Below are 19,812 nucleotides of genomic sequence, written 5' to 3' on the forward strand. Positions count from 1 at the left end.
CCCCAGCCAGCCGGATTGGCTGGCGGAGGGCATGACATGGGCCCAGGACTCCTTGTGACGCAGTGGGCCATCCACGCCCCCTGCGAAGTGTGGGAAGCGAGACCTGCTCACAAAGCCTCAGGGAAGAGGAGAGGCTTTGCTTTGACAATCTTTTAATGTCTCCAGAGCATAGTATGTGCTGCTGATTTCTGAAAATTAATGCATGGGCATTTATCTTATGGTGCTATATCTTGACCCCATTTTCAAACAAGGTCACGGAGCATAGCGGACTCGCTGTACGTTTATATGTTAACATTTCTAAACTGAGATATCCTTGTGCATTTTTAAGTGCCCTTGACATAGCAGTTGCTTGAAACCCATTCTGCACTTCTGCTACTTGAGTTTCACTTTTCGTTCTCAATATCCTAAATAAATGGTCATAGAATATGCATGTTTGATGTTTTTGTGGGGCGGGACTGCGTTAATCAAAAGTGATATCACTCTTTTTAAAAACAAATGCAAATGTTAAATGATTTGACAATCTGCAGCATATTTTACGTAGTGTGTTAAAGTGAGTGCCTTCTCCTGCTTATTCTAAAGATGCAGATAAGTAGCTTTCAAGCACTGTTTGTAGTTTAATAGTTCCTGAAAGAAGCATCAGCACATTTCCGTCTTGCCTTTTCTAGACAAAAGTGTGATCTGATCTGCTGGCTTGTACATAACTACTGATCTGTTGTCTAGAAAAAGTTAGGAGACAGTGAATTCTGCAGAAAGAGAAAGTCCTCCAAACAGCATGTGGGTAGTTTGGATGTGCTGACGCCTGTAGCCATGGCTTTCACTGCTCTGTTGCATTAATTAGGAGCAGAATAAGGTCCTCAGGCACAGCTAACTTACTGTCACTGAACTGCTCAGCTTATGAATATGAAGGCAAGCTGAGTTCAAGCCAGCAGTGCTAAAACAGTTGCACGTATCAGGATAATTGAATACATTGTACTCTCCAGCTATAGACATCTCAATACTGTATTTGCTGTAGACTGTTGTCATGGTACTTCCCAATGTTCTAAGGGTGGTGGATGGGTTGTTTGTTTCCCATGGCTCTGAATTGGGGCATGCTATTGGTTTCCCCTGTGGGGACAGAAGACGAGGGAGGAAATCAAAGCAGGTACCACACTTCGGCACTGAAGACCGAGAAGAGAGTGAGCAAGCACGCAGTATCTTTTAGTCCAGAGATTTCCAAAGTGTGTGTCGTGACAGTTTAGTGTGTCAGCTGCAGTGTGTGGCATGTATGCTCCCTGCTGTCCTCCCGGGGCTGGAAAGGGGTTAGTTTAAACTTTGTAAAACTGAATTACTGTGTTGTGAAATGATGCATGTCTACAGAAGTGTGTCACCAACACGTGCTGTTTGGAAATATCTGCTCTGTCCTTAAAGAATGCATAGGCAGAGCTGGGCAAGTAGAGACTGCTTTGCTGCTTCCATTTTCTCCTTCTTTTCATAGGATGCAACTGAGACCCCACTGCCTAGGAGAAACCACACCAAATGCAATGTGGCACCAGCACAGGCTGCAATCACCCTAAGAGCATCACCTACCACTCAGAATATCCTCCTTCTACCCCCCACACCCACTCATGCACCATGGATGAAGATGGACCATGTGGTGTCCTATTGGGGACTGCATTTTCTATGGAAGCATGTGCTTGCAGGGTGACATAGAAAAGTTAAGATTAGAAAAAATAAAAAAAAGCTTGAACATTTGCAGCCCAAGTTGAAAACAAACTCAAAACCAAACGATATATTTGCTTCCAGCTTCATTTTCTCTTATTCTCTTCAAGTAACTACAAGCATAGGGAGTCCCTGTTCTCAGTGGTATCACAACATGTTGGAAAGAGAGGTTTATCTCTTCCTTCTCCAGCTGCACCCCCCCCCAAAAAAAAAATCTCACTCCCTCCCCAACAGCTATGAGGCTTGAAAAAGAGTTCCCACCCTTAGGGGAAAAAAATATTGTTGCATATAGGAATTGGAAGAGAATGGGACAGACCTGGCTTGCACTTCCCACCAATATCAACAACAGAGCAACACTGTCATATTCCCACTGGTTTAAGCTTTCTGAAAAACAGTAGCATAGCTTATTTTACAGCTGAAAATTTCTGATGGAGAGGACAGTGGGTCTGTATGCATAGGGACTGTATGAATGGGTACTTTAAAATGCATTTGAATATGTATCTGTTCCACACCTGATCCACACAGATTGGTCTTTAGCACCTGCACATATTGCATACAACAGGGCTGGCTCATCTGTGACCTCCATGTATTGCTGGACTACGACTCTCATCATCCTTGACCATTGGCATTCTGGCTGGGGCTGATGGGAGTTGGGAGTGCAACATCTGGAGGACATACAGGGTCAGCTATGAGGACAAAACCCCCCTGCATAAATGCATTGGGAGAATTATGCCTGCAGGAATAAAAGGAATCTACATTTCCACTTCCTTCTTCACCTTTTATTTTTTGGCTAAAGATTCGTACTGGTATAGGTGGATGTGTCCATAGTTCATATCCAATGAGGGAAGCAGTCATCCTAGTTAGGTCCTGCATTACTGTTTGGAATCTGTTCATGTAACACTGAAAAACAGAATCAAAATATACCAATTTTTGTTTGTAATTTATTACGGTCACTTGAAGGAGGGTTATTTAATTTCTACACCATTTAATATATTGAAAATATTTCAAAGTGCTGTGCAGAGTGTTATTCTTGTTGAGTATTAGCACTGACTAATATTGCCACACACCTTGGTATATCATACTCTTATGTAAGCACTATAAAAATGCCACTTAAAAAACAATCAGACAAATTTCCTTTGGCAAAAAAGGAGCTCTGGACTTTAAAAGCTGCAGTGCGACAGTTCACATGTAGGTTCAGTGAGAAGCTTTTAACCCATCTGGAAATGGTAAGGAATGGTGAATGAGCAGAAAGCCAACCATTCTCTCTAATGTGAGGCTTTCCTTTTCCTTTCCCCTTTCCCCTCATGTAGTTCTGTGCCTGATTGGACTATTTCTTGCTTGCCAACTATACAATCAAAGAGAATTCTAGGGGCCCAGTGGGGTAGGGGCAACAGCTGAACTGCATTAGGGCAACGACAGCCTGGGTTGCATTTCTTAACTGCTGAATAACAGATCACAGGTGCAGGATTAACCCAACATACGGAGCTCTGTTTTGTTAATGGAAGCCCCTTAGCAGCCGTAGTTTACTGCTTTGTCACATGGTTCTCCTCCAAGGGAGGAATCTGGCAAGGATATAACAAGCATACGGAAATTGAATGTAAGTAGAATAGGTCAGCTTTTAAAAAAACCAACCCCCCCCCCCGCCAAACCTTTACAGAATACTTTAGGGAAGGGGAAAAATGAGGAAGAATGAGCTTTTGAGTTTATCCTCTTTGCAGGGGTAGGGGAGAGGTTCAGTGGCTTTTTACAAAGGATCAGGCCTGGGCACACATGACCGGAGAATGCCATTTAATTGAAGTGCTACTACCTGTGGGGCTAAGATGATGTTATTGTGCACATCGCCTTGCATTTCTGTATTTTCACACAGGCCCTACCCAAAGTGTCCCCATTCATCTGAGCCCTTCTGAGTCCTTTGCACATTGATCAGTTAGAAACCTCCAAATAGCACAGATTTCCCAATCACATGGAAGGTCTCTAGCCATTTTCAGCTGAACATAGTTAGAAGCCGCCTTCAGGCTTTTATGCTAAACACATGAAGGACAGGAGGAGAGAGTGTGCCTTGTGTGCAGGGGACATTGGGGTGGGGCCACACAATTAACCCTCCTGTGGTCAGGCTGAATTCTTGAATTGGGCTAGTGATTTTCGAAGGGGCACAGGAAGTAAGGGCAGTTGGGGCACATGAAGCCTGATGTCCTAGTAGACATTACTCAAACAAATGTAGGCTCTCCCCATGCATTTGTTGTTTTCCCCCCTGTGATGAGCGAAAGGTAGAGGGGATGGGGAAGGAAACCTAGAAACCCAAGACCTCCCGCTTTTTCCTCGTTAAAAAGACCAAGCAATGTCTGAACAGTCCTCATGAATCAGCTTATATGTCCAAGCGGTCAGGCTCAGCTGGTTTTATAGACCTGGCTATTAATACGTTCCTATTTTAGAATGGTTTCCTTCCTTAAGCTTCAGATAAGAGATGTTAAAGGGAAACGTTTGCGTGTGTAAAAGCAGAAATAGAATCTTGTATAGGTTATTCCCTTCCCACCCACATCTAGGAGGGACACGGGTGGCACTGTGGTCTAAACCACAGAACCTAGGGCTTGTCGATCAGAAGGTCGGCGGTTTGAATCTCCGTGACGGCGTGAGCTCCCGTTACTCGGTCCCTGCTTCTGCCAACCTAGCAGTTTGAAAGCACGTCAAAGTGCAAGTAGATAAATAGGTACCACTCCAGCGGGAAGGTAAACGGCATTTCCGTGCACTGCTCTGGTTCGCCAGAAGCGGCTTAGTCATGCTGGCCACATGACCTGGAAGCTGTCTGCGGACAAACGCCGGCTCCCTCGGCCTATAGAGCGAGATGAGCGTGCAACCCCAGAGTCATCTGCAACTGGGCCTAACGGTCAGGGGCATCTTTACCTTTACCCACATCTAGGAATGGATGAATTTGTTGCTTCTTGGCCTTTTGGCTAATATCAAGTGCAGTGCAGTTAGTAGATAATTGACACAGCAATTTTTTTTCCTAATCAAAGGCAGGGCTTTCCCTCCTCCGAAATTTGTGGCTTGCTGCCAAAAGACCAAATGGATTCCTCTGTATTCTTGTTGGAAGATTCAGAAGTCAATGTGCTTCCACCACTGCGAAGCTTAACAGCTGTTGTGCATTTCTGAAAAGTATAAATGTGTTTGTACTGTTTTAATCGATCGAGCAAATTACATAGTGTTGCTCCTTGACCGCAGGTTTATTATTGTTGTTCTATTGTTGTTCTATTTAATTACCATTTCCTTTAGACACATTTTCTGCCCCTGAAACAGGTTCCATATCAAACTGATACACACAACCACTCTCCTTCTGATGCCTGCTCCCCCCCCAAGAAAAAATACCATGGAGATCTTTTACACACACACACACACACACACACACACACATGCACAGAGTTAAGAGTTTGTGGGTGCCAGACCCTTAATCCCTGTACCAAGCAAATGCTGAAAGCTAAGTAAGTTGGGCTAGTTTCCTCATGACTCAATCGCCTGGGAGATGAGCCATTAGGAAAACAAAGGAAAGGTGATGGCCCATTGAGAAAACAAAGGGATAAGGCTCTGTGCCAGATGGCAAGTGGGTGGGATCCCTCTTCCAACTCTTAGATAGAAGACAAAGGCAAAGAGTTTGAGTTGGCTGTGATGTGATCTTGAGAAAAGAAGGTTGCAGGCTAGTTAAAGGTTGAAAGCTGGAGGGAAGGTTAGAGTTCAGTGGTTGATTTCTGCTTGGATCCAAGGCTGCACCCATGGGAGAAGCAAGACCCTCTTGTAGTAGTAATGCTGTGAATCCCTCCATCGCAGTCTCAGGTTGTGTATAAACCATATATTGTAAAGACACCACAGTCTCTGCTATGCCTCATTATGAACAGGAAACAGGACCCTGAGTTATGAACAGGACCCTGAGTTAAGTGCCTCAACCCCTAGCATTCTACTTGCTAAATTGAGGACAGATTTTAAAAATAAAATTCCTAACCCCAAAATTTCATTTTGAATATCTGACATAAGGTGCCTTTCTTAAGATCGCTTCTCAGTTTTATCATTCCATGAACTATGGAGAGGTAGCTAGCCCATGCCTTATTCAGCACATGATTGTTGCCAATGAAACCTTATCAGTGAAACTTTTTATTTTACTGTCCCTCTCAGAACTGCTTTATACAGTAGGCTGTGGCTGTGGTTTCAGAGGGATAATTTATTGCACTTTCCTTCTGTGCTGCTGTTCTGTCACTGATTGGTTGCCAACAATATCCTGTGGAAATTCCTTTATCTGATGCCTGAAAAATATAGGGAGTTAAAGCAGTTAATATTTCCCTTTCCCATAAAAGCAGTCATTTTTTAGGATGTAATTTGACTTGTTCAGATATAATCAGGCTGTTGATTGTGCTCTCGTGCATTCAGCACTACAGCCGGGTACTTCCTGATATTGTATAATAGAAGGAAATACTTCAGCAACTGAAAATTGTTCAACAATATGGTAATTTTTCAGGAATGCAATAATAAGATTCCTGCACTGAACCTTGGGATCTCTTCCAACTCTACAATTCTGTGATAGGAGACAGTATCGATCCCCATTGATTTAAATGGGAGATACAGTTAAAACTCTCCCATTTAATTTCACAGGATGTAAAACGTGTCTAACTTTGGCTGGACTTTGTCCTAAATTATTTTATTTACACATTATTGTATATTATTTATAACTTCTGCCTGGAACATTTTAAAAAGTTCACTGTTTGTTCATGAATAACAACGTAACTAAGTAATAAGAGCCAGAGAGGACTGTGTGTGTGTGTGTGTGTGTGTGTGTAGGGAGAGAGAGGAGAGAGAGAGAATGAAATTGCCCCAGAAGGTGGATAAATTTAGTTATAAAAGTATCATGGTGTGGATGAAAGAAGACTGGTATTTTTATTCTTCTTTACTATTAATATATTTTATTTAGCTCTGTTGCATCATGAACCAGATGTCTGAAACCTCTGCCTAGAACATTTTTAAAAGTTCATTCTCTGTCCATGAATAACAATGTAACTCAGTCACAATCCTAGCTTTGTGCATATCTGCTGAAGAAAAGGGGGACTTGGTTTTAAAAGGCTCTGTTCCACTGACCCAGAAAGTGAACATCTGTTGATGCTGAATTTCCCTGTGTAGGCTGGATTTTAAAATATCCTAATCCAAAATAAGCGAGAGAGCAAGAGAGAAAACTTATTTTTCCCCACCCAGAAAGAAGTAGTATAAAAGAAATGCTTGGAACCAAATGGTAATTGCTGTTCATAGGCTGAAGGCAATATGTGCTCAAAATCTAAAGTTATTATGGTTAAAATACCAAACAATTCCCCACCCCCACCCAAAGAAGCCAGAAGAATAATGTACCTGTTACTGTGCCCTGTATTGAGGGACAAAAGTTTCCCAACAAAACATTGAACAATGCATTTAGAAATAGCTCATGCTACAGGCCTTTCTATCTGCAGATCAACATGAAGCTTTCCACATCTGAATGTTCTTGAGACATTGAAAGCCACTTTCACCAGCCATTCACTTAGAAAACTAATGGGGTAGGGGAGGCTAGAATGGGCCAGTTTCCAACATGGGTCCTGCAACACTATGAATCCTCTCCTGCAACCTTAAGGTATCTGGGAGAGTATCCCAGGGCCATGTGATGAACTCTTGAGAGCACACATCTCCTCTCCTTCTTGGTGGCTCCTCCCAGACTGTGGAAGTCCCTCCCTAAGGAGGCTAATCTGGCTCCATCCTTGCTGTACTTCTTTCTGACAGCAGGTACTTGTCCCAACAGATTTTAATGACAGTTTTTAAAGAAAGGGCTGGTGGGTTGATGTTTACCAAGTTTTTAATGGTTATTTTCCCCCAACAACAACAACAAATCTTTATTGCGGTTGTAGACCAGTATAAGTTACTTTTCCCCATATACCATATTTTTCGCTCTATAAGACACACTTTTTCCCTCCTAAAAAGTAAGGGGAAATGTGTGTGTGTCTTATGGAGCGAATGCAGGCTGCGCAGCAATCCCTTTTGCTGTTTTGGCTTCAGGGATTCAGAATATTTTTTTTTCTTGTTTTCTTCCTCTAAAAACTAGGTGCGTCTTATGGTTGGGTACGTCTTATAGAGCGAAAAATACAGTATTTTTTAGTTGTTTCTATTTTAGCTGTCAGCCGCATTGAGTCCCTGTCAGGGAAAAAAGTGGGATATGAATAATAGTAATAGTAATGATAATGATAATGATGACAATAGGTAAGGGGGGTAAGACTTTGTGCTGACCATCAGGCAGTGGCTGTTTCTACCTGCCTTGCCCCACCCTCCAAGCCCCAGCCGGCTTTAAAAAAAAGTTGCTGCCACAGACATTATGTGTAGGCGCATGAGTGGAAGGTTTTGAATCATGGCGGCGGGGAAAGTGTGTGTGTGAATTTCAACAGTGCCTAGTTTGTTTTTGGTTGCTGGTTTGTTAATGTTGTTTTGCGAGTTATGAATGCTGCGGTGCTTTGTAAATCTTATAATACGACTTTTGTTTGTACTGTTCAGCTTATTTTTGGAGTTGTTTTGTTAATCGTGCTTTATGGAAGGTGGTTATTTTAGTGATGATTTGTAATTTTTGATTTGTCAATTATTCTACGTGATTTATGCCGTACTGTGATGTTCTGTTATTGCAATTCATTTGTGAGCCGCTTTGTGATGTCAATGGTCATTTTTGGCGTAGGAGACCTTCTTATGTTTCTTTGTACCTATCCACACATGAACAAGCAAACAGTTGCTGACAAAGCCTTAAAAGCCTTTCGGAAAACCGCTCTCAGCCATTCCTGCCCAGCGACTTACCTTTTATTTCATTCTGTTTCTTTTACAGCAAACTTTCTAGACAGCAGGCCCTTGAGGAGTTCCGGGAAGGTGAACATGGAAACCAGGAAGGAAGATAGCGGGAGCACAGCAGCATCTCCTCCCCAGAAGAAGCTGTTTTGCCATTGCCATCACTACTGCCCCGAAGAGTCAAAAAACAACACTTGCAGGTGAGTGTGGGAATGATTAATCTGTGGAGTCTTCTGCCACACGATGAGGAGGGGGCATCCAAGAGCTACCTGGCTTAGATGGTTTTAGAAGACAGAGCCTGGAAGGAGAGATCTTTAAATTCTGTTAGCCATGATAGCTAATCACGATATGATGCTGGTGTACAAACCATGGGGAAAAGGGTAGTTGATGACATGCCACACTTGTGGGATTCCCAAAAGTATCTAGTTGGCCACTGTTGGAAAAAGGACAGTGGGCTATATTATGGTCTGAGGGCTTTCATGGAATCATAGAGGTGGAAGGGACCCTGAGGGTCATCCAGCCCAGCCCCCTGCAGTGCAGGAATATGCAGTTGTCCCATACGGGGATCAAACCTATCAACCTTGGCCTTATCAGCACCACACTCTAACCAACTGAGCATTCCAGCTGATGAATGAATGAATGAATCTTTATTTGCGTCAGCCATCGACCATAGCAATAAAACAACAATATGGTATACAAAGAAAAGAAATAAAGAGTCAATTACAGTGGTACCTCAGGTTAAGAACTTAATTTGTTCTGGAGGTCCGTTCTTAACCTGAAACTGTTCCTGACCTGAGGTACCAATTTAGCTAATGGAGCCTCCCGCTGCTGCCGCACTGCCGGAGCACAATTTCTGTTCTCATCCTGAAGCAAAGTTCTTAACCCGAGGTAGTATTTCTGGGTTAGCGGAGTCTGTAACCTGAAGCATCTGTAACCCGAGGTGCCACAGTATATAAAATACATTTTAGGGTTTTGAATCAATAGTCAAATAGTGGATCTTATTCTGATTGCCCAAGCTAAAAGCCTTGCAACCTTTGCTGTCACCTGCTCGTCTTGATCTGCCAAGAGAAAGGACACTGTGGGAGTGGTTGGGTGACCTGGAATAGACAATAAAAGAGGGGTGATAATCTCATTCCTCAAGTCTTTATAAAGAGTGCAAGCCAGAAGGGCATGCGCCACTGATTCGGTACTGCCATCTCCAAAGGGACATAAGCGTTTTTTCGTATGGAATCTGTTGGAATCATCCCTCAAGTACAGCCGAGGGCAATACATTCAATCTTGTGAGAGTAAAAGCATGCCTGTATTTTAGAATTGCTATGTTATGCAGATAGGGTGCCAGAGAGTCAAAATGATAAGGTGGAAAATAGTCATACCATGGGCAAAATTTCCTTATTGTGCCAAGTTCTTCTGACGCTCGATATTATTTAGGCGCTGACAAATTAGACTGTTTGCTTTACTAAAACCCAAAGTGAGTAGCTGTTTTGGTGATAAACCACAAGAGTGAAGTTTTTGATAGACAATTCTAGTCCAGGCGCTCTTGTGACAATCTTGCAGCACTAGGGATTTTAGACCGGGTGGATTTGAGTTTAGGCGAAGCCAATAGTTAAATGTCCTACACCAGATCCATAATTCTACCGAGAGAAGATTAGCCTCTAAGTGCAATGATGCATTTGGGACACAGGGTGGTACAAAGAAAATTTGCCATAAGAACTTTGATTGGAAAATTTCTGTAGATCCAAGGTGATGAAAGTTGGGTTTCCTGCACCAGCAATCCATGTATATCCCCCCCCCCCCCGTTATTAACATTACACTTCTACTGGTTCCTTTTGGTGTTGTGCACTTCAGGCTAGTCTATAGCAGGCAGATTGGTCTTGCATGGTTCACTGTTTTGGGTTTTTTTTTACTGCAAATAACAGTTGTGGGGCTCTTCAGAATTGAACCCATGAGGACAAGAGTTAACCTTTCCCTCCCGTACAATAGCCTTAATGACCCCACATCACGTCACTACTTTGTATGGGACAGAACATGCAATTGGGGACAATGCCAGCTTCTTCCTTGCACTAAATGACAACTGGGGACAGTTTTTGTTTAGACCTTGACATGGTCCCATTCATTATAATTTTGTCTTGACTATTCTAAGCTTTTATTTGTGAGTTTAAAAAATCAACTGCTCATTTCCAAACTATACAGTTCAGAATTCACTATGGCTAGACTCCTACATTCAGATAAATTTAGGTTGCCATTGTGCTTTAAACTGTTGATCACTTATTTCTGACCTCATCTTTCTAATGCCTTAAAAAAGCATTCACTTTTTTTATAAGATCTCCTAGCACTTGCTAGCCCTCATGTAAGATAAGGTGGTAACCTTACCTATTCCTTTTGTGCTACTTCGTACTGAGTCTGGGGAATAAATACTCTGAAGAGTGCAAACATTAAAAGTTATCCAACTGCAAATATTTACTTGGTTACATAATACGCCTGGCTCTTTTCCAAGTGCCGCAAAGTGGCTGGCTAGTAATTTGGTCCCCCAAATGGCTGCTTTGCACCTTGAATTTCAGAAGAAGGGTGATTTGTTTCTTGTGTGTGTGTGTGTGTATTTTGGGCTCAGTATGAATGACATGGGCTCTGGTAGCTTTCCAAGGCTGCGGTATTGGGTTTCCTTGTTACCTTACATCACCACAAAGGATATGTAAATACTGTCAGGGTATCTGAAGGAGGTGGCGGCTACGTGCACAGGTGTTTGGAAGACTGATTGATTAACAAGGACCTTTCTCCAGGAGAGGTGAAACCTTTTGAAAGGGTTCCCTAAACCTAGGCTTGTAAAGGTTATGTTAGCCCCTCAGCCTTTTGAAACTTTAACCATCTCTGTGAATATGTCGTGCACCTGGGGAGTTCCAAATAGACATTTATTTGCCATGCTTTTATGAACATCTTTCTATGAGAAACCTTTGATGTTGTCAGAACACACAACGTACCCCCACTCTTTAAAGAACTGAAATATATATAGTTTCACTCATGGCGTGGCTTATTTTGGAGAGCTGGCCACATTCTTTGGAGTTTTTTTTCCATACACCACACATTTTAATAGTTATTCAGGTATGTGCAGTGCTGTGTGTGTGTGTAAAAATGAGGAGTCGGCACTCATATCTTGATGAATTATAAAATGCCTCTCCCATTGCTCCCTTCTTCCTTGCCCCCCCTCCCCTATTGAATTTGTGACAAACTTTTTAAAAGCTGACATTTAAAAATACATAATAAGTAATGTTTCATATGTGTAATAGGTGAAGTTCATTACTTTGAGTTATAAAGAATTAATTGAGAGTGATGGCAAGGGTACCATTCGCAAAATGGCCGCTGTAGGATGCGTGGTACAGCACAACATTTCCGCCATGGGGGTGTGGCATAGCACCTGCCCTGAGATCTTGTGATGAAGGACAATATATAAATTAAATAAATAAATAAATAAAGGCACAAAATGAGAGAGTCGTTGCTGCTTGCTCCCTGCCCCAACTCATGCTGGCCTTGATTATGGCAATAATACAATATTTCTGCACATGCACACACAATAGTACCATAGTACTGTACCACAATATCGTCAGCCACACTCCCTCTTGCATCCATGCACTCAGCATACACATAAATAGGTATCTCCTAGTCTCTTCCTCTCACGAGCTACACATAGATCTCTCCCTCAATCCAAGGGCACCTCTCCTGCACATTGACCTCACAGACATCCCCCCTTTTCTTTCACATGCACACAGAAAACATCGAATTTGCCTCTCCTTGCCTTCCTCCGTCACTCACCCCCAACAATTACACACCTCACACAAATTATACATGAATAGCGCTCTCTCTCTCTCTCACCCACCCACCCACCCACCCACCCAGTGTGGTGTAGTGGTTAAGAGCGGTAGACTCGTAATCTGGTGAACTGGGTTTGTGTCTCCGCTCCTCCACATGCAGCTGCTGGGTGACCTTGGGCTAGTCACACTTCTCTGAAGTCTCTCAGCCTCACTCACCTCACAGAGTGTTTGCTGTGGGGGAGGAAGGGAAAGGAGATTGTTAGCCGCTTTGAGACTCCTTAGGGTAATGATAAAGTGGGATATCAAATCCAAACTCTTCTTCTCCTCCTCCTCATCCTCCTCCCCCAAAATCCATGAAAGCTCTGCCCTGAGCCAATGGAAGCACCTGCTATCAGCTCCACCTTGCTGGCAGGCAACAGCAACTTGGAATGTGTAGGGATGCCTCCACTCCCCCCCCCCTTTTTTTAAAAAAACAACAAGCAAGATCCAGCATTGGACAATGGGAATGTCTGTCACTTGCTGGCAGGCAGTGACACCCTTAGCTTGTGGGGATATCCCTGCCTCTTCTCTCCACCCACTCTTCCCTCCTTCAAGTTGGCTCCAGCATGGGAGGAAGGAGTGTCTGCTGCAGGCATTCAACAGCAGCCTGAGCATACAGGCATAACCCTGTGGCTCCTTCCTTGTGTACCAATCCAAGTTTTTTGGGTTTTTTGTTTTGTAAGTAAGCCCCAACATAGCAGCCTGAACACTCTGGAGTTTTCCACCAGGATAAAAAACAAAACTGAGTACGCCTAAAAGTTCCGCAACGGGTGTGAATTTGTCAGCTGGCTCTACCTACATTAGTTCACTGGCACCTACATTAACCACCAAGGTTAAAAGGATAGGCTATGCTAAGCAAAGGAACTGAGTCAGATAGGGTTTTTTTGTTTTTTGTTCTGCATACAGAGCAACTAACCTTTGACTCAGTGTGCTTTCTTAAATGCCCATAGGCTTCAATATGTAATGTGGTTGCCCACACAGCTGAAGAAAGATACTGGCTGCTTAGCACATTCTTACTTGGTTTCATGGGTTCAGCAGCTGAATTACTCTGACATTACCCCCACCCAAAATGTGCATCAGATAGGTTTGTAAGAAATGTTGTATATATCCAGCTGATATCACCAGCTGCTGACATTCAGCAGTCTACATTCCTTGAGGAATTTGCAATCTCAATTAGGTGTGAGAAACCCACCATGAAAGTGGGTTGAATAATGGATGTGAATGTTATGTGTATAAGTAACAATATAACCTATGAGAGGGAGTGGTTTAGGTTGCAGTTCTGATCCTGCTTACCTGGGAGTAAGCCCCCAGTGAGTTCAATAGAACTTACTTCTGAATAGATATGGTTAAGATTCTCTTGTTAGATCTTATACACATCCAGCTTTACATTGAATTTACTGATACAACAATTTGTAAGAGGTATAGATATAGGTCAAAAGTGCCTGGTCTGACGAAAGTTTCTTCATCTAAGGAACATGGAAAACTGAACCATAAGAGCTAATTTAAGAAAGGTAGAAAGTAAGAGTGGGGAATCTGTGGCCATCCAGATGTTGTTGGACTCCTAACTCTCATCAACTCAAGCCAGGATGAAAGCTGTAATCTAACAACATCTGAAGGACCACATTTCTCACCCCTGGTTTAAAGAATATATAATTCCGGATCTAAACTATCAACCTCATATCCTGAATGCACAGCTATGTAGAAGAAATATTCATTCGCTCTCCATCGTCATATCCTGTAAGTATTTTGCAAAATAAGGTAGTGTTATATATTGTAGAGTAGATGATTTCTGAATTACAGCATTGGTTCATAATTACTTGAAACTGAGAGCTGGTTCAAACATTCAAGGGCAAATTTGTAAAATATATACTGTCACCTCACATCAAATATTAAGACAGTACACAATGGTATATTGAAGCACAATAAAATGTAAAACAATACAAAATAACCATTAAAATGGCTGGCCAAAGATCCTAATTCATTTACATGAATGTGTGAGAACATGAGAAGACCCATGTCTGATCAGGCCATCTAGTCCTTCATTGTCAACCAGATTCCTATTAGAAACTGCAATCAGGACCTTAGTTTAACATCACTTGTCGGTTTGAACCCCACATTGGGTGAAAGATTCCTCAATTGCAGGGGCTAGACTAGATGATCCTCATGAACCCTTCCAGCTCTAAGATTTAAGATTCCCAGTAACTGATATTTAGAGGCATGCTGCCTCTGATATTTGATGTTGGACACAGCCATCATGGCTAGTATAAGTCTGTTAGGGGAAATTCCTCCTGAGATTTTGTTTGAATATCTGGGCTGGGAAAGGCGTTCTTTGACCAAATTTAGTAGTTAAGGTGCTGTGACTTGTACAAAAAGTGGGCCCTTCTCCAGTAAAGACATCTGCTTAAACAGCTGCAAAGTGGCTGGCCCACTTCCTTTTCTTTTGACATTTAGTAAAGGTCTGCATTAAGATCAGCTCCTTGGACTGGGCAAATCTTTAATTAAAAGCATCTTTGACAGCAACATCTCTCAGCATTTCCGTTACAAACCACATTTTTTCAGGTGTTTTCCTTGGCTGTAAAAATTCACTCTCGGCTGAGAAACATGACACACCAAACCTTCTGCTTTCTTAATTATCTCATCCGAAAGCTGCACTGTAATAGAACATGATGCAAAATATGGGTTGAGGTTTAAGTAACATGTTTATATTTTGTCTCTTCCCCACTTACTCTCTTGAAGCTAAAAAAAAGTGTGGGCATTTTAGATATGTGTGGGCAGTTTAGATATAACAGTCCTATAAACCATGATTTGAGAATAAACTCATATCCCTCCTCCCCTCCTCTCTTGGTTGCATTTGTTGTTGTTGTTGTTTAGTTGTTTAGTCGTGTCCGACTCTTCATGACCCCATGGACCAGAGCACGCCAGGCACTCCTGTCTTCCACTGCCTCCCGCAGTTTGGTCAGACTCATGTTTGTAGCTTCGAGAACACTGTCCAACCATCTCGTCCTCTGTCCTCCTCTTCTCCTTGTGCCCTCAATCTTTCCCAACATCAGCGTCTTTTCCAGGGAGTCTTCTTTTCTCATGAGGCGGCCAAAGTATTGGAGCCTCAGCTTCAGAATCTGTCCTTCCAGTGAGCACTCAGGGCTAATTTCCTTAAGAATGGATGTGTTTGATCTTCTTGCAGTCCATGGGACTCTCAAGAGTCTCCTCCAGCACCATAATGCATCTTGGTTGCATATCCTATGCCTATATTTTGTCTCTTCCCCACTTGCTCTTGCAGCTAAAAAAAAGTATGGGCATTTTTTAATTTGAAGATCAGGCAGTTTAGATATAACAGTCCTATAAACCATGATTTGAGAATGAACTCATATCCCTCCTCCCCTCCTCTCTTGGTTGCCTATCTTAGCACACTTGCTGGATCATCACCTTGTCGTGGTAAGTGGGCTTGCACGTTCCTATGATCCTTGTGAGCAAAGGCCCCAGGAGTCCTGTACTCCCAGTAGGGTCACTCAAGGTGGTAAGGTCAAGGGGGAGAAGCTAGACAAAGAATGACCCAAGAAGTCCTCAACAGCAGAACGCACAGAAGATAACAAGCAGTTTGTTACAATGGCTATGAAGGCAGATGAAGGCTGTAGCAGATAAGAATCTACCGGTCGTCATGACACTCATGTCATTGGAATAGACCCTTTCTGTGAAGACTGTGCGATGGAAAAGATGAGGCTGAGAGGAGATGTGATAGCCATTGTCAAATATCTCAAGGGCTGTCAGGAAGATGGAGCAAGATTGTTTTCTCCTGCTCTGGAGGGTAGGACCCAAATCAATGGCTTTAAGTTACAAGAAAGGAGATTCCAACTAAACTTTCAGTCGGTAACAGCTGTTCAACAGTGGATCAGACTCCCACGAGAGGTGGTGGGCTCTCCTTCACTAGAGGTTTTTAAGCAGAGGTTGGATGGCCATCTACCATAGATGCTTTAGTTGAGATTCCTGCGTTGCAGGGAGTTGGACTAGATGACCCTCAGGCTCCCTTCCAACTCTACAGTTCTATGATTCAAAGCTCCTGCCTGACTTTATCTGCAGTTCAGAGATGCTTATCATTGGTGGATTTCTGCCCAGCATTTGTTCCTCTCTTTGCGCTGCTTCAGAGGCTGACAGTTTGGTGCCCTTCAAGTGTTCTGCACCATAGATCTCACCACTCCTAAGTATTGGCCATGATGGGGGAAGCTGACGGAAATTGTAGTTTAGGGCATCTGTGTGATACCTGATTACCTACTCCTGTTTCTTCATCTGATACAGTGGTGCCTCGGTTTACGAACTTAATCCATTCTGGAAGTCCGTTCTTAAACCGAAACCGGTCTTAAACCGAGGCGCACTTTCCCTAATGGGGCTTCCCACCGCCGATGCCCTTCCACCGTTTGGATTCCATTCTTACACCAAAGTAAAGTTTGGACACTACTTCCGGTTTTGCGGAGATTGTAAACAGGAGTGTTCTTAAACCGAGGTACCACTGCATTGTGAAAGTCCGTATCTAATTGTTACCCATTGTTTTTCACTGTATCCCTCAATTATCCTTGCTCGTTGATATGGATGAATGGCACCATGTAATTAAAATGTAACATAATATAATATCCTGCCCTAATGGATGCCTTTCCGTCTCTTCTTGGCAGTGCTTCCTATCATTCTTTTCCTGAGCCTGAGCAATGAAGTCATAATGGTTGGTACCCAGAAGGACAATTGTCTTACTCGAATTACCCAAATACATTGCATTAGAGCACAGTAGGAGTAATTAGGAATTGCCTGCTTCTTTGCGCTACATAAATCGCTAATGTTTCAGAAAAGGTCAGTTGTACCAAAACTGCACATACACCATACATTTAAGCACACCTCTCCCCAAAAAGAAATCGGAATGGTGGTATACCTCTGTATAGCTACAGTTCCCTTTTTTTAAAAAAATTCTCTTTATTGATTTTCATACCCACAGATGCACACATATATATACAGAAAAACAACATAACTAAATTATAAGAAAACAAAAAAACAAAAAACAAAAACAGACATGTAAGTTATTGACTTCCTTCCACCTCGGTTTTGGGTTATGTAGTACAATTTTTTCCGCAGTTTATCTTTAAAGCTCCTGCATGTCGTAGGGTTATATTAAGCCTACTGTGATCTTTGAATTTTTAAAATCTGCTTCAATATATGTTATAAATTTGTTCCATTCCTTAATAAACTTTCTTTCTTTCTGGTCTCTAATTTTTTGTGTTAATTTTGCCAATTCTGAATATTTGAATAATTTACTTTGCCAATCTCTTACCGTTGGGATATTAATTGATTTCCAATTTTGGGCGATTAAAATTCTAGCAGCTGTTGTTGCACACTGGAATAAGGTCTGGTCCTCTTTTTTAATTTCATTGCCAATCATTTCCAGAAGGAAATTTTCAGGCTTTTTAACAAAAGTGTATTTAAACATTTTTTTTAATTCATTATAAATGAGCTCCCAGAACTTCTTGATTTTTTCGCAAGTCCACCACATGTGGTAGAAACTTCCTTCCTTGTTTTTACACCTCCAGCACATTTTGTCTCCATTCATATAGATTTTTCCTAGTTTTACGGGGGTGATGTACCATCTGTACATCATTTTTTCCATGTTTTCTCTTAAGGCAACGCAAGCAGTAAACTTCATATCTTTATTCCAGAGCTTACAGTTCCCAACACCCTTAACACAACACAGGATGCCCACCCTGTGGAACACCCTCCCATCAGATGTCAAAGAAATTAACAACTTTCTGACGTTTAGAAGACATCTGAAAGCAGCCCTGTTTAGGGAAGTTTTTAATGATTGATGTTTTAATGTATTTAACTCTTTTGTTGGAAGCCACCCAGAGTGGCTGGGGAAACCCAGCCAGATGGGCAGGGTATAAATAAATTATTATTATTATTATTATTATTATTATTATTAACAAACTACAGTCCTCACAATTCTTTGGTGGGTGCAAATGTGCTTTAAATGTATGGTGTGTGTGTGTAGCTTAAGTTTTCAGGATTCAAATATTTAATCTGATTATACAGATATTTTGCCCATCCTTGAACATAGCTGGCTGGGGTTTCCCCAGCTGCTCTCTCACTTCCCCGACTCCCCACCCCCTACCCCATTTTTGGCTTCACATTTCTGGTTTTTAAAATTTGATTTTTAATTTCAAGTGACAAAAAAATACCCAAAACAGAGCTTAGTTAGTTGTACAGAAAAGAAATAAAAAGAGCAGCTGGAGCTGTAAAGGACTTTTGATTTGTCTGAGTTTGTATAATCCCACTGGTTTAGATTCTTAGGTATATTCACTCCCGGGTATTTAAAGTTGATCTTACAGAGATTTGGGCCAGTTGTCTTGCGCCGATGCTGTTGTAGGTTTGATGGGGGTGTGTATCGGAATTGTTCTTAAGACTTGGTGAAGTTGACGGTGAACCCAGATATCTTGCCATATATAGCAAGTTGGTCCATAACAGCAGGTAATGAGGTTTCAGGATCAGAAAGGAATAGCACATCATCTGTGAACATATTGATAAGATGTTTCTCCCCCCGCCAATAATTCAAAAACTTTAACATCATCATCTACTTTCCTAGTTGCTGTTCCTGCAAGAGGAGATGTGGAAGTTTAAGATTAAGAAATTACCAACATTGTAGTAAACATAAGGAATGCTTTATTTTCTTGGCTTAAGAACAGCAACTGAAGTATGGTATTACCTTGAAGAGGGAGGATAATCTTTTCAGGAGGAAAGTCAGAAAACAGGCATCCCTAAAATGTAGCTAGGGGTGACATTATTAAAAAAACAACCACAAACCTTTATATTTCCGCCCTTCACCACACCCATTAAAACTGCAATCATATATACCAGGTGGTTCAGTTCCAGTGATTGTCCTTTCTAGGTGGTTGCTCAATTTGACTTAATAGGATTTCCTTTGGAATAAATGGCACAAGATTTGGATACAACTGTTCTTGTGGGTGCATTGTTACCACTACTGCTACTACTACTACTATTACTACTACAATTTATTGCCTGCCCTTTACTCCAATGCACCAGGAAGGTACAGCAATTAAAACACAGAGAAAAGGTTTGTTCACACATTACACAGACCACTGGAAAAAGCTGTCTCTACACATGTAAAGAGTCTACATTTGTTGATGTGTACAGCTGTGTCCTCAGGGGCACAGATTGTAGACTTGAATGCAGTGTGTGGAAGCCCTTAATATTAGCCATTCTGGACCTACATTTTATTTTATTGATGCATATGCCACTGTGTCCCAGTAATTAATATGTATGCTTGAAATGCCTAGCATAATCAGACCTCCACAAATCTTGCTGCTCACAAATCTTAACATGAAGAACACAAGGGATCTCCTCTTCCTCTCCTCTGAATTGCAGAGATAGATAGAGAGAAAGACATGTGGCTGCATTTTGG

The 19,812-nt window shown here is 42.0% G+C and overlaps 1 protein-coding gene across 1 annotated transcript in view; it reads left to right on the forward strand.

Moving 5' to 3' along the window:
- The window catches only part of BMPR1B (bone morphogenetic protein receptor type 1B), a 77,260-nt gene that overhangs the window by 31,656 nt on the left and 25,792 nt on the right, over positions 1-19,812 (forward strand). Inside the window, exon 2 of the mRNA XM_079990941.1 lies at positions 8,561-8,720. Coding sequence (XP_079847067.1) covers positions 8,561-8,720 — 160 coding nt within the window. The remainder of the gene's footprint in view (positions 1-8,560; positions 8,721-19,812) is intronic.

Source organism: Podarcis cretensis, assembly GCF_951804945.1.
Source record: "Podarcis cretensis genome assembly, chromosome: 9".
NCBI lineage: Eukaryota > Metazoa > Chordata > Lepidosauria > Squamata > Lacertidae > Podarcis > Podarcis cretensis.